Below are 15,834 nucleotides of genomic sequence, written 5' to 3' on the forward strand. Positions count from 1 at the left end.
GAAAAATTCTTAGCAGAAAATTCCAGTAAAGTAAGACAAGATGTATTGTTTAGGGTTGTATCGAGAATGGAGGGGCTATCAAGAGAGAAAGACCTTTTACAACAAGGCGTGCTCAGTGGCGGCTCCAGCCTGGGATAAGTGGGGGGGGGGACAAAAGGTGTGTCAGGGACAGCGCCCTTTTGGACCACGCCCTTTCCCCATGTTTGAAACTTTTTGTTTCGGAGGAAACACCTGTTGTCTCCCAAGAAAAGTAATTTACATGTGACGATCTAGATAACGTACATACTCCCCCCCCTCTGAAGTTTTCTCCTCGGGTTTGCAAGAATCTCAAGGACCAACTTTCTGAAAAAGTGGGGGGGGGGACTAGTCCTCCCATTCCCCCCGTGGCTCCGCTACTGGGCGTGCTATAAGAACGTTTGAAATTTTGGGGATTCCTATCCATCAATTAATGCTCCACCAAGACGCTTTGTTGCTAAAGAGTATTCGTGGCAGTTTGAAGCTTGGTATGCAGGACAAACTGCTTAGCAATCATTTGATGGAGTCAAAAATTATGTTCCGCGAGCACAAGGCAGAAAAAGGTTTCGAAAGATTACAGCCACCTCTTGTTTGTATTAGTGAGGATACCGAGAAAAGTGTGAGAGCAAATGCGCATCTATAAAAAGTTTAAGATGCTCAGTCACTTGATATCAAGACAAAACCTTGCCTTACCTCACGGACTGATTTTCGTTTGGACCATTTGACTTGAAAAGAGCTGAGAATTCCACGCTTAATATTCAGAAGATTTCTTTCTCTCTCCTTTAAAACAGGTTGGACATCTGTGATTATGCCATGGTCAACGACGAAGCGAACAGGAAAACGTTCCAAAGCTTGTGAGGCTGAAATGCTACCCGCTGATAATGTGAATTGACTTTTGCTTCCAAATGATTCTTCAAGTTTCACATTCTTCATCTGCAAGGAGAGAATTTGTGAACATGATAACTGATTTCACAAACGAACTTTCTAATTTGCAATGACCATCAAAGGCGATGGGCCGTACCAGAAGGGAGGGAGAGGGCCATGACCTCCAGTAAAATGCAATGCTAAAAACTTACGAAAAATTGAAGGGGTCGCCACGAATATATAAAGACCAAATCGACTTTGTATTTAATGTTCATGGCACAGCAAAGCAAGATATCGATAGAAATTTTACATGGAATAATACGAGGAAACGTGTTCACTGAAATGAGAATAGCCGACTGCTTATACCTGCATTGAGTATTGACAACCAGCAACATGGTCGATATGCAAGTCTGCTGACAGCCGCATTTGAGTGGTGTTCTCAGATGCTCCTTTGATTCCGTTTTCTATAATTCCTTCATAGCCGTACAAGTAACTCTTGTTTTTACGAAAAATTTTTGCTAAAAATGAAATCGAATAACTCGATAATTGTCATTGTGTCTACTTGTTTGAAAAGAGGACGCTAGACTAACTAAAGAAAAATCATTCGTAATTCTTTGTGTATTGTGACACCCAAGAATAACAGTCTTGTCAGGTTTGCGAGATGAATGAATGGCATTTGAGTTGATTTGATTGGATTTTCAAATGGCATTTAATGTTTAAACAATTTTTCGGAATGACAGAAAAGGGCCTACCGAGAATTCTTGATGGCAGAATTCACGATTCTTGATGGAAGAATAACATAAAAACATTCTTATAGCAAAACAGAACTGAAAATAATCAACATACATTGACTTTCAGACTTTGTCAGCACGAGTTATTTGTAATCATCAATGACTACGAATCAGTTGATTTCTTCAACATGTTTCTTTCAGAAACAAAAACTATATTCAATATTCAGAGAATAAAAGTTGTGGCTATTTTTACCTCTTTTACAGCCTATTTCCCCATTTCTTGTAGCAGAGGTCACTAGAACGACAATTAGATCATTTGTCAACATGATAAAGAGAAAAATGCTTTAATTTAGCCTTAGCCAAACGATTCGATTATTCGCTCAATTTTTCGCTCGATTTTTCACTCGATTTTTCACTCGACTTTTCATTCGACTTTTCACTCACGCCAACAAAATGAAGGCAACGAAACGCAAAGCGGCTGCCGTTCTTATCGTTAGCGTCATAAGACCCTGTTCGTTCGTTTCATGCAGGAACCGCCATTAGATATTTTTTTCGTTTACTATTTTTTACGTTTATTACTAATTACTATTTTAAGGCAAAATTTTGTTTCGTTTGATTAATTCCATTCCTAAAATGAAATTCATCTCTTTAAGAGATCCCCTGGACCTCGAGGTTCCAGGGTAGTAAGCTTCCCTCCCCCCCTTTTGGCCGCCCCGCTCTCGAATATATTTATTTTATGAATAACTAAGCATAATAGATGATAACTGCGCATACGCTCACTCGACTCACCCGACAAGGTGGACAAACGATTCGATTTTCATTCGTCAACACCATTTTCACTCGACTTTTTTGATAGAGATCAAACTTCACTCGACATCTCTCGACGCCATTCGACTCCCTCGACAAGGTGGCCAGACGACTCGATTTTTCACTTGATTTCTTGTCGAGTAGAAAATTAAGTGAATAATCGAGTCGTTTGGCCGGGTCTTGAGTATTTCGCTCTTTTACCCAAACGTAACATAATTGTTATAATAAAACCTATTAGCTGAGAAGTTAGAAGGTGAGGAAAGTACGAGTTAATATAAATGTAGATGATTCAATGTTAAAACTTTTGAAAAGGCCAAAAGATTTGACTTTGGACTTAATAATTTAGAAAAGACTCGTTTAGCATCTATCAAAGTACAAACTTACTAAATTAATTGCGATTCAAGAAGGTGCAGAATTCATAAAATTTAATAACAAAAATTTATGACGTCATCATTCAGCCACTCTTTTCATCGTTTTTGACGATCATCATTATCATTGTTCTTTTCGTCATGGTCACAACCAGCACCGTTAAAACTATCATTGTGGGTTCTATCCTTGGAGTGGAAGCTCTAGCAAAAGTCGCAAATGAAGGGGGTTGTATGTTTTCATGGCCCTTGAGGCAGATGACAGAATGATATAAATTCAGCATTGAATGCTTCAGATTTGTCTGGTAGGGTTCAGTCCAGACTATGGTTCAGACGAGGATTTTACAGCTTTTTTCGCTATGGCATAAATTCTATCAGGAATGAAAAGGACTATAAAACCAACAGTGCCAAAGGAAGAGAACCGATTGAAGCAGAATTTTGAAAGTGATGTCATAAACCAGAATGATTTCAGATTCAGAAGAAAGTAGAAAAGAATTCATGCCCGAGGTACACAAGCTACTAAGACTGTATAATTCTGCGGCTCTTGTGTCTGCAACGAGAGTACTATAGCCTAGAAAGACAGGCGTACAACAATAGCACTATTGTTTGAGTTTGAGAATGCATGCCACGCCCTTTCAAGAGTGCATTAAAAGAAACAACAACGAAAGTATTGTTAAATCACTAGTTTGATCTAACAAATACGCGTGAGTTCTAAATAATAAGTAGAATTAACTTACGACCTTGAGCAGAAGAACTCGAATGAAGACATGTCTCGTATAAAACAGCAAGTTATTTCGACAACAGCAAATTATTTCGGCAGCAACTTTATTCGTCTACAGCTTTCGGCGAGTCTCCCTAAAAACTACGCTACACGATATATAAAAATATATATGAATAAATAGGGGTAAAGGTTAAAATCATATGATGCAAACCCTAGAAAAGTATATGATGCAATGTACATGCATCCGACACAAAGTAAAACGTCTGATGCAATGCCGTTGTGTACCCGTCACGTGACATGCAGCAAAACCGATAATTGGAAAAGCAAAAGCAACAGTACCTAAGCAATTGTTTTGCTTTACAGTATGCAGCAGTGTTCTTGTGTCGGGCGAAGATATAGATGCAATTATTTCGATGCTCGAAGATAATTGATGCTGAAGTTATAACGTAATTCCTCGTATGTGATCGTTTGTGGAGTCAAACGCTACAAATTCCGCGAAGAAAAGCTGCCTTGATATGATTTCAACTTTCAAAAGCGGAAAGCGGTACGGTAACCGATACGGTAAGCGGGTTCTACGCTGGCTGCTCTACTCAGGGGTGCCTACACCGGAGAGGCTACAGGGGCAGCTGCCCCTCCTGCCCTTTGCAAGGAGGGGCAGAGGGGGCAAGAAGTGCCCTGAAATATAAGAAAATATTACAGAATCTTATTGATCATTGACGACCACTTTGAGCGCTCTCGTTATGTTAATTTCCATTAGAAAATATTAGAAAAATGATAAAATCAGCACAAAAACACAAATGTTGAAAAGGCTGTCTATAGCAAGGTGGGTAAAAAGAGGGAGAGCGGCAAAGATAATAGTAGATAAACAAGTGACCTGTTCCCTCAGAAGTACTCCAGAAACCAAAGATGGATAAAACGGTATTTGCAATAAAAATTTTACAACCAACCCATTTTGAACAGCCATGAGTTTTATAAATCCAAATATTGTGTATAATGACAAAGCCGTTTAATACCCATTTATGTATGGATATTTTCGTCACAATTTTCTCTATGTTTAGAATCATTGATGGTAGAACAACTCAGCTGTATAGTTTTCACATATGCATGTTAATATTTTGTTATGTTACCCCACCCTCCCTAACCAGGAATACTCGATCATGTTAGTAGAAAAATTCTACGATTTGCCCTCAGCATCAACACTGCCCCTCCTGCCCTAATCTTGTGCAGGCGTCCCTGGCTCTACTCAATCCCTGGCTCTACTCAATGCACTAAGCGGATTCCACCCTGGCCCCTGGGCACTTTCAAGAATGTCATGTTTTATAAGAAACTAAGATCCGGTTCTGGTTGGCAGTTTCTTAAATTTTTTGGCCATTTTGGTATCAAAAGTTTCTTACATGTTTCTCAAAATTCGTAGGTAATGAATTTTGTAAGCGTGCTTCCAAGGTAAAGTAAATAGTTCACTCATATTCAGAGATAAACTAATGTCTGCTTCTTCTCCATCACGCTTTTGGCCAAAGAACATACATTAACTTCATGAAGAGGGCACTGCTTGCATTCAGATTCGAGGTTAACAGAATAGAAAGCTTTTCGAACTTCAAATTGAATGTCAAGTTGAAGTTAACACAAATCTTAAATATGGAAACTTTCTGAGTGTGCAATTAACTGAGAATGAACTGCATGTCAAGTGTTGCAATATACAGTGATGTTCAATGTCAAGACTGTTTCGAGTGTCAATTCGGAAAATTAAAACTGCAAATCATAAAAAGTTTCTTAGCTTTCTTCAATTTGGGTAGGGTTGCGTCTTAACGTTAGTAAAATTGAGCCTACAGTTTCCCCTTGAAATTCCCCTTGATAAAATTAATTTATTCATTTATTCATTTATTCATTTATTCATTTATTCATTCATTCATTCATTTATTCATTTATTTATTCATTCATTCATTCATTCATTCATTCATTCATTCATTCATTTATTTATTCATTCATTCATTCATTCATTCATTCATTTATTCATTTAATTTGCTATGTTTTCTATTTGCTATGTTTTTAGTCGGCATTACGTGGTACTGTTGTAGTGTAATTGAAAAACTGTAAAAGTGAAATGTTAGCAGAGCAAGTGGACATAAGTTTGTTGCGAGAACTGAGATGCAAAAAATAATTTGGACAATTTTAGAACATAAATCTCAAAAGTAAATGTTGATAAATTTATTTATTTTTTCAATTGCGAGTTGATGAAAAGTACCCTTTGTAAGAAGCTACACTGAGGCACCTCCAAACTGCTTTCGGTGTTCCTGTCCTGTGTAATGGAGGAGTCCAAAGTGTCGTACTGACCTACCAGAAAATGGGTCGAGTGAAACCGAGGTAAAGGCAAACAGTCAGTTCTTAAAAGACGACGTCGGCCATCAACCTTCATTCAATGGCAGATTCAATTTTAAAGTACCCCAGATGAAAATCTCAGTGGACCAAGAGCTACATAAAGAATGGAGCATCAATTTTACCACAGCAGAAAGGTCCCAGGTAATTTTTATGCGCGCACTTAATTCATTTTCATTTTGTTTGTCTGCTTGATTGTTTTGAAGAGCTGGTCCATTTTGTTAGAGGATCGGTCAAACTTGTCTTCATAACCCCCAAATTTCTTAAAGAATACAGTAACTTTGCGATAGCTTAAATTTTTGTTAGAGAAAACACAGGAAATTATCTGGAAGTGCCAAGAGAGACTGAAAGCGAAAGCGACTGACAGGAATTATCTATTCCATCCAAAATTACAGTGATCTTTGAAAATATAATCCTAGTTCAGTTCTATAGCTTTTGAGATGAATTTCACCAAACCACACATTTTGTCTGCCTGTGTTTGCTTGCATTGTTTTCACCGCAAATATTTCGGCTTTTTCTGGTATCCCAGTTTTACATTACGTAAGAGCTCATCATTGAAAACTTACCTTGTGCGATAAACTGAAGTGAAAGCAATGCGGCTGTTAGCCTCATGGCACCCTTCCATTTAATCAAATTGCAGTTATTTTGCATTTCTCGCTTCTCTTTGCAGCGACATCAACTGTACTGCGACGCAATTTGAGATTTTTGCAACTATTTCAAATCACATCACCAGACAAAGGTCACTTCCGGGAAAGCCACATGTGTTGGTTTGCGTTTTGTCGACTTAAGAGTCAAGCTGTGATAAATACGAACATCTTACGTGATACCATAAGGCGTACCGTAAAAACCAGACCCTAAAACCCTGAGACCTAGGACCCTAAAGTACTGAAATAAAAAAGGACCCTTGACACCAAAAGGGTCTTCACCCCGATAAGACAATAGTTGATCACAGCTGATTGTCATCATCGCACCACGAGGACATATCAACCGTCAAATGCACTTTTGCTCCTACTACAGCGTTGTTCCGCATATTATCGCCCCCCCCCCATAGTGGTTGTGATTCACGCTTTCACGCACAATTTTTTGACTCAACACACTACTTTCAAACTTTGAATGTCCGCACTTTGATCCCGTCGCAGTGAAATAGAGATTCATCTGTGATAAGGCTCAACAAAATAGTAATTTGAGATTTAACTACTATTGGTTTATCACGCACCAAATTGAGGCAATTTTTTAAATCATCATTCAAAATTTAATTCACGAATTGACGGATAGTTAAAGCCTTTTCACGAGTCACGACATACACTCTTTTTTTATAAGAACAATTGTATAAGAACACGAGCCTCAAAACTGGTCAAAAAATAAGAACAAATTAAGAACAAGCTGAGGCTGAGCTTCTGCAAAATGCAATTTTGAGCAACGTTTTTTCTCAAAATCGAGGATTTTTAGCGATGTGTGGGTGCTTATTGGTGAATATTCAAATTTGTCATCAAATTAAGGCTGTCTCACTCACTTTGTTGGCAAATGAGGCCTGAACACCTCCTTAGTGCGAAAAAGCTAACAATAGCACTGCTTACACCCTCTTAATTTAAGAACAAATTAAGAACAATCCAGCCTCAGATTTTCGAAAAAAATTAAGAACAGTCAGCCTGATGTTAAATTTACTGGTTTTTATAAAAAAAGAGTGTAACGCAAGAAAAACTCGTGTTTCACGCTTCACGTAGGAATCTTAATTCACGAAATCACGCTTAAAAGATCGAGTTTTCACGATTTCATGCACGCCAATAACGAACGCATCACGCAAAAGTATGGGGGGGGGGGGGCATTATACACATCAGCTGCTGTCTTCAAATCAGTCTGTCATGGAGTCAGACAGCGACAAGTTAGTCTATGGCAGCCTTTTGGGCTTCTTCTAGTTATCTCTTTATTTGTTCCCTTTGAGAGTGGTTGCCACAGAACTGTTTATATTTTCCTACCAACTTTGCACAAATCTTTATATTGAAAAATGTATCCTGAGAACCCCTGGCATTGGATTTAAGAAAAACAATTATCAAACAACTAATTGAACTCATTTTCAAGCAGAGAAGTTTTGAAACTGACCTCTGTCAGTAGATATCAGTTCCAGAATCATTTCGTTAATTTTTTCTAATTTCGGGTCTATTTTCGATGGCATCTAGTTTATTTTTGATTATTGATTTCCTGAAAGTTCAGCCAGAAACAATACATAAAAGGCAGCTTCTAGACATTAGTCGATTAAAAACACTTTCTTGTGTATAAGAAACCAAAGTGTGTTATTAAAAGTTTCAAGTTTCTTATATGCGGGTACATAAAGTATGCTCTTAGATATGCCAACATTTAAAATTGCACACCAAACCAAATTTACAATAGCGTTTTTATAGAAAACTTCTGTTACACACCCCATGATTTGCCAGTAATGCTATTTCTTCAGAATAGGGAGGGCAAAATCCAAAAAATTACGCAAAAGCAACAAGCAGCAACCAAAGAAAGTGTCTCTTCTTAATTCAAATTCAAATTCATGCAATTCAGCAACAACAATTTTGGTTTACAATTTATTTTGATAACTAATTAGCTGTGTATAAAATATTAAGATAATTAAAATAACAACGTTTTTGTATAGTTGCCTAGGAGGCTATAATAATAATAATGGAAACATTTCATTTTCAGTTGAACTTAAACTACAATTACAAATTTCACTATTACAAAGGTAATTTGCAATTGGCTAGCTTGAGTTTACAAAGAGAAAGACTATTACAAGCACAAACAAAAGAAATTAACAAAAAAAGAAAAAAGGAAAAAGTGTGTTTATCATTGTTTGTTTTAGAAGTCGTCAGTAGCAGAGATCGTTAGAATTGAAGAAGTTCAGGATTATTCCAAGATTTATTTCTGCGGCAGAAAATGTAATAGGTAGTGCGGATAGTTAAGTTGGATTGTTTGGAGATCATGAAGCGGAGATGATTCTCGCTGATATCTAGAGCGTTGCACATGTCGATGAAAGAGGAGCAGGAGAGACCAAAGATACCTAGGGAACTGATAGAAAGATTAACAAACATGATAGAAGAATAGGCTGAGCTTAGGCTGTGAATGAGATTCGTTGTTTGGGTATTTGATGGTAAAGTTGTAAATGTTTTTTGGTAACTTTTGCTGGACACTAGACCAAAGTTGATTAGTTCCCTTAGAAGCAAATTTTCAGATGCACGAGATAATAAATCCTTGAGATGTAAGAACGTTTTCAATGCGGTTTTCGTGTTCACTTTGGATGGATTTGAGAACTTGTTTGGTGTTGCGATAAACGTCATATTGTATGCTTGTACCAGTGCTAGAGTCTTTCCATAAAGGGCGAATCTCTTGGTTTGGGGACAGTCTTAAAGAGTTGCGGATAACTGTTTGGCATTGTAAGAACTTGGTAGATGGAAGAATGAGATGTGATAATAATCATCATCAATTTATTTAAAGTTGGCGCTACATAGCTATTTACAGTAAAATGAGCTAATCCAAGCCAACTGTTAAAACTACTACATCAAATAAATACATACGAGATTAAATACATAAAATTTTATGTACAAGACAATCAACTAAAAACAGAATTTAGATGCTGAGAGATTCGAGGCAATTTTCGAGCCCAGCACCCTATTAAGTTAACAAAAATAATGGAGTGGGCACAATTTAAGTAGCAAAATTAAATAGAATAAGGTTATACAGTATGATATAATAACAAGGTATATATAATATACCAAATATTATTAATCAAGATACAACAACGATAATTTCTTAATGTAAATTAGCAATAGAGAATTTGAAAATTTGTAAAATTAATTAACAAGATAAAAGTTAAAACAATTCAGGCTAAAAGGGATGGGAATGTTTAGTGTACGAATGAAAGAAGATTGTTAGGCCTACGGAAATTTGCATGGCCTATTTTCAGAATTTCAAATCAAATACTTTTCTAAAATTATTCTAATAACCATTTGCGAAGATGTATGCAAAACAGAGTTTTGTTTTTCATTTCTCTTTTTACAAGGGGTAGGTTATTCCGAATTTTACCGTGATATCTTTTTTTGTAGTTTGTTTTAATTTGTGGAGTGGCAAAATGCTTTTTTGTTGCTTGGCGGGTTCGATATCCATGTCGAGATGTTGTTTTCTCAAATATAGAGTTGTGATTATTATTGTTAATATCATCCATAAGTTTGGCACATTCAAGATTGAAACTGTCTCCAAAATTGAGAATACCTAATTGTTTGAAATTGGTTTGGCGCTAGTTTTGTTTTCCTCAAAGCTAATTATTCTTAATGCTTTATTAAGATTTCGCTGAATCGTTTTGGTTAATGTCGCAGCTGCGCAGCCCCAGTTTATCAGAGCATAATTGACACGAGGAGCGACAAAAGCAAAATAAAGATTGCGCATAATTTGGATTGGGACAAAATGTCTCATTTTTGAAGAAATACCAATGCCTTTAGTTATCTTATATTTATATGTTTCATATGTTCTTTCCAATTTAAGTTTTTATCTAAGATTACTCCTAGAAACTTGATGAAATTTCTCGGAAGATATTTTTTTTGTTTAATGATAGCTTATTTTGGTTAGAAGGCTTTTTTGAGGATGTGAAATTATTAAAAAATTCGATTTATCAATATTCAAGGTCAATTTGTTAGCAGTTAACCAATTAGAAATTTTATATAATTATTAATTTATATAATCATTATTAACATTGTTTTTCATATGCTAAGGTTTTCATGCGAGTAAAAATTACTTGTGTCATCTGCAAATAGGTGGAATTTTGGATGGCTAATGGCATATCATTAATGTATAGAAGAAACAGGAGCGGTCCAAGAACACTACCCTGTGGTACTCCAGTTTTGATATAGCAAGAATCGGATAATACACCATTGATGGAAACTTTCTGTGTCCTCTCCGATAAAGTTGAATTGAACCAAAGAAGTGGGGTACCTGTTAAACCATAATAATCTAGTTTGTCCAATAGGGTATTAAGTTCCACCGTATCAAATGCTTTTGCGAGATCTAAAAATATACAGCATGCATATTTTTCATCTTCAATTGCATTGATTATAAAGGTCTAAAATGGCTAACGAGGTAAACTTATCTTTTTTAAAATCAAGTTACTGTTGACCCCAAGAGATTAAACGACCTTGAAAGATTTGTGGATGATATGCGGAAGTAGCAGTAGTTGGCACCAAAGCGGGATTTGACAGACGATATGTCCTCGTGGTGCCATGATGACAGTCAATAGCGATCAACTATTGTCTTTTCGAGGTGAAGACCCTTCTGGTGTCAAGGGTCCTTTTTGATGTTAGTACTTAAGGGTCCAGCTCTGGGTCTGGTTTTTCGGTATGCCATACCATAATCGTTGTAGCCAGATAAGCGAACTTACATCAGCATGAGCACAGCGTGCGATTCGTGGATATAAATCCAGTGTTTTCACTTTTAAGGAAATTTCCTCAAACTAAAGCCTAGCGCACACAGCAGATTTTTGTCGCAAAAGACGAAGATTTTTGTCTCAAAAGACGAAAATCTGTAGTGTGCGGGGCAAAATCGCAAAGATTTTTGTCTTTTACGATTATCTTTGAGATAAAAAATGTTTGATATTTGTCTTTGTCTTTTACGACGAAAGACAAAAATCGTGCAATGTGCGGGGTCGAAAGACAAGTTTTTAATTTTTAAACCAATAAAACTTGGATTATATGGTCACGTGAATTCTGTGGAGCCTTTCTTTCCCGCCAAAAGAAAAAAGATCGAGAACGCCATGGAGAATACAGAAGACGAAGTCGGTATATGGACAGCAAGCAAAGAGGAGCAGCTTGTCGATCTGTGGCAAGAAAAGGCTTGTCTGTATATGGTTACGTCTCCAGAATATTCAGACAGAAACAAGAAGCTAGCAGCCCTGAACGAAATTGCAACTAAACTTTCTTCAAACGGTGAGTGAATAATTTTGACTAGCTAGCTAGGCTAGTCCTCTTTTCTTAGGCCTACTCAATTTGAAGTGAAACATTGCTGTACGAATTCATGTTTTATTCATTCTAGTGAATCAAGTAAAAAAAAGAATCGCATCTCTGCGCACGCAATATGCACGCTCCCGCAGAATCCCAAGCAGTGGAAGTGCACGACCAAAAAAGACGAAGAAGACTCAATGGATAGAAGACCGCCTTCAATTTTTAAGCCCATATGTATCCAACAGAGTGTCTATTTCTAATTTGCAGGTACAATACAACACTAGCTAGTTGAGTTCATTATTTTTTGTTGCAACCATACTATCTTGCCATGATACTGATCCAGATGTTGAGCAAAAATATTGTTTCAAAAGCTCACGCTGACCCTTAGCACTTAATGAACAGTTTCTGTTTTTTGTCTTCTGTAACTCAGTTAGAGATTTGTCTAATCTCCAGCTGCCTTGAAAAAGCTCATGGTTGTCTCTTTCACTGTCACATGCATTTTTATATGAAGGCTGCTCATCAATCAGCATGTTGTGCAGACAACAAATTGCCAGCACAATTTGCTTAGCCTTTTCAGGCTCCAACATAATCTTTGTCAGCATCACCCTGAACCTATTAGCCATGATACCAAAAGCGTTTTCGACAACCCGTCGTGCTCTAGAAAGCCTGTAGTTGAAAATGTGCTGTTCATGTAACAGTTGTCTAAATGGGAATGGTTTCATGATATCATTTCTCAAGGGAAATGCATCATCACCAATGATATGATAATGACATTTGATGCATGTTTCCCCAAATTGCTCAGCTTCTGGAAAGGCAATTGATTTGTCTTTCATCTGTTGATTTAGAGGCGATGTTTCAAAAAGTCCAGCATCACCATTTCTTCCACTTGCACCAACATCAACAAATATCAACTTGTAGTCATAACTTGCCAATGCTAGAAGGACTATGCTGAAATATCCCTTGTAGTTGAAGTACTCTGATCCAGACATTTTTGGTTGTTTGATTGCAATGTGTTTGCCATCTAATGCACCAACACAAAAAGGATAGTCCCATAAATTGTAGAAACCATCACTGATTGTTTTCCATTGATGAGATGTGCTTGGAATCTAAAATACAAAAATATTAAATTTTAGTCTTCAACTGAAAGTTTATCTGAGCCACAGCTTAACACTGGTGACAGTGACTGTGATGGAGACTTGGACGACAATGATGCCCCTGCTGCAGAGACACCAGTTTCAACAAGCAGGCCACTGGCTGCTGTTAAAAAATCCAAAACTGCAAAGCAGAAAAAGGAAGAGGAAGAACTCTCCATTCTGAAGTCTCTTGCATCATCTTTCTCTGCAGATGAAAATTTAGCTGCAAAAAAGGATGCAAAGCCAAGCCCTTCAGCTGCCTTTGGGGAATACGTTACACATGCTTTGTCTGTGATGGATGAGAAAACAAGACTTGTTGCAATGAACAACATTCAAAATGCTCTTTTTCAGGCACAGATGGGCTCTTTCTCAAATGAATTCAACAACCCATATCATGCTGGTCAACATGCTAGAATGCAGTCTTTCAGGCAGTCACTTGACCAGCAAGATATGAGTGAAGGGCCATCGTACGGACAATTCTAATCTTTAAAATTCATACAGTATATTGCTTTCACTGCACTCTTCAATGTTATGTGAGTTGGTTTTAATTAGCACATTAAATATTGTATTGAAAACCAAAAAGTAGAAAACAAAAAATGTTATGTACCTTAAGATATCTATCCTTAAGATTCTGATAAATTGCATCACAAGTTTCTGTCACTATTGATGAAATTGTTCTTTCTCCAAGTCTATATGAAAATCCCAGGCTGTGAAATGACTCTCCTGTAAAGATATGCAACATCTTATTATACCAATCAATATCTAAAATGATATGATTACCTCAATTTCTCCATGTAAGATTATCAGATTTATGATTGCATTCATTTTGATGATACTCAATTCAAAATGCTCATTATGATTGGCATTAAAGGTGAAATGGTTTGTGAAAGATATCAATTAGTAAGAAGTATTGTCATTATTGTTATTAAGTATTGCTACGAACTCTGTAGAAGAAACATTTAGAATATTTAAAGTTATTTTTATTATTCACAAATATATTTTTACTTTTCTCATTTGTATCCTATATTTTCTCTTTGAATCAAGCTGGCAGACTATTGTGAAATCTCACCTGTTGCTAAGTATCGTAGTGTGACTGCAAGTCTTTCTGCTGCACTAATTGATTTTCGCATGTGAGTGTCTTTTCTTTGAATCATTGGTCTTACTTTGGCAAGAAGAGATTTGAAAAGGTCTTCGTTGAGACGAAAATAGCGTTGGTACATAGGTTTATCCTCCGATGCTAACTCCTGAACAAGATTCTGATATGCTCCCAGCTCATTTCTACGCTCAATCCAGGATTTCACCCACATTCGTCTCGCAATTCGCCTCCTTCTTCTTCGTCTTATTAAAAGGATAATAGCCAACAGTGCTTTCTTTTTTGTCAAATTCATAACCTTTGTCAGTTTCTTGAGCAATTTTATTCGTGTTTGGAATTTTATTTTACGCGCCAAGAAGTTCAAACAATGTGAAAAAGAGGTCACAAAACTTAATCGAGGCACTAATCCGAAAAAAATCGTGCTGTGTGCGGGCAATCAGTTTTTATGAAAAAGACAAAAATCTTCGTCTTTTGCGACAAATATCTGCTGTGTGCGCTAGGCTTAAGGAATCTTTTAACCTTTAAGAAATTTTGTTGTGAAAGCAATTTTAAGGAATTTTAAAAATTTTCAAAAAATTTGATTCTTCTCTTCTATGATAAAGGAAAATTTCCAACCAAACACAGCATTGAATTAAAAGTAAAGCGAGGGAAGGATATTAGTCATCAAATGGGTCTTTAAAAACATTTTGGAAATTTCGGACAAAAAACGTTCAGACAAAACTTTCCGTGGAAAAAACTTTCGGATGAAGAAACTTTAGACAGGGAATTTATTACCACAACCTGACCAAGTGCCTAACCTTAAATCTCTCAAGTAATTTTGATTACTTAGCATATAAAGAGTATTCTAATAAATTTTTCCAAAATCTGACGAAATTTTCGTGCGAGCTTAAAGAAAATTTACATGAAGCAAAGTGAGAACCCTGTATAAATCTGTCGTCCACTCAGTACTCGATACTTGGTTATGTCTCCTTTGTGGGATTTTCGCTTGTCCATGAGTTGAAGAATACTGTCCGTCACCCATTCTTTCTTTTTCCTCTTCTGTTGTTTTAGTAAAGATTCTTTGGCTGCTTCGATCAGACTTGATTTTACATTCTGCCATTCCTTTTCAATGATATCCTCGATTTGCTCTCCTTGTTGTGATAGAAGGCTCAGGTATGCATTCTTGATCTCTACCAAGGCCATATCTCCAGTAGTTCTGCCATAGGGGCCCCATAGGGCTCTGCCCCCGCGTTTAAATCTCCCATGCTAAACTAAACACAGTATCATCCGAATTGGCATAGCTGCGTCCTTTACTGATCTCTTCATAGAATATTTCAATTTCTTCATCAGAGTGATCTCACGTTGGTTCATACGTTTGCAAAAGAATAGCAAGGGACGCCTGCACGGGACAGTGTTGGTGCTGAGAGCGAATTGTAGAATTTCCTGCTAGCATAATCGAGTATTCCTGGTTGGGGAGGGGGCGAAGGGGGATCACATAATAAAATATTAACATGGATATGTGCCACCCGTACAGCTGGGTTATTTTTACCATAAAAGATTCTAAACATAGAGAAAAAGTTGACGACACACATACAAATTGGTATTAAATGGTTTTGTCACTATTCACAATGTTTGGTTTAATAAAAATCATGGCTGTTATAAATGGGCTGGTTTTAACATTTTGATGGCATATTAAGTTTTAATACGGATTTATCCCCCTTCGGTTTTTGGAGTACATCCGAGGGAACAGGTCTTTTGTTTATCTACTATCATCTTGTGACCCACCT

The 15,834-nt window shown here is 36.8% G+C and overlaps 2 protein-coding genes across 2 annotated transcripts in view; one reads left to right on the top strand and one right to left on the bottom strand.

Moving 5' to 3' along the window:
• The window catches only part of LOC135687806 (uncharacterized), a 30,007-nt gene extending 23,372 nt beyond the window's left edge, over nucleotides 1-6,635 (bottom strand). Inside the window, exons 1-4 of the mRNA XM_065204474.2 lie at nucleotides 6,443-6,635; nucleotides 1,864-1,905; nucleotides 1,246-1,397; nucleotides 709-948 (exon numbers count right to left, since the gene is read on the bottom strand). Of these exons, the coding sequence (XP_065060546.2) occupies nucleotides 709-948; nucleotides 1,246-1,397; nucleotides 1,864-1,905; nucleotides 6,443-6,527 (519 nt within the window). The 5' untranslated portion in view covers nucleotides 6,528-6,635. The remainder of the gene's footprint in view (nucleotides 1-708; nucleotides 949-1,245; nucleotides 1,398-1,863; nucleotides 1,906-6,442) is intronic.
• Nucleotides 6,636-11,347: 4,712 nt separating this feature from the next.
• Nucleotides 11,348-13,979, top strand: LOC135695256 (uncharacterized). Its single transcript, XM_065214249.2, has 3 exons — nucleotides 11,348-11,827; nucleotides 11,934-12,109; nucleotides 12,976-13,979. The coding sequence occupies exons 1-3, from the start codon at nucleotides 11,488-11,490 to the stop codon at nucleotides 13,456-13,458; spliced, it is 999 nt and encodes a 332-aa protein (XP_065070321.2). The 5' UTR covers nucleotides 11,348-11,487; the 3' UTR covers nucleotides 13,459-13,979.
• The last annotated feature ends 1,855 nt before the right edge of the window (nucleotides 13,980-15,834 follow it).

Source organism: Rhopilema esculentum, chromosome 20, assembly GCF_057945365.1.
Source record: "Rhopilema esculentum isolate cy_ngs chromosome 20, ASM5794536v1, whole genome shotgun sequence".
Taxonomy (NCBI): Eukaryota; Metazoa; Cnidaria; class Scyphozoa; order Rhizostomeae; family Rhizostomatidae; genus Rhopilema; species Rhopilema esculentum.

What these genes read in the sequence shown, in the direction of transcription:
- LOC135695256 (XM_065214249.2), top strand. Translation starts at nt 11,488, where the DNA reads ATGTTTGATATTTGTCTTTGTCTTTTACGACGAAAGACAAAAATCGTG. An exon ending in AACTAAACTTTCTTCAAACG is followed by an intron (nt 11,828 to 11,933) that starts GTGAGTGAATAA and finishes TATTCATTCTAG; the next exon opens with TGAATCAAGTAAAAAAAAGA. An exon ending in TGTCTATTTCTAATTTGCAG is followed by an intron (nt 12,110 to 12,975) that starts GTACAATACAAC and finishes ATTAAATTTTAG; the next exon opens with TCTTCAACTGAAAGTTTATC.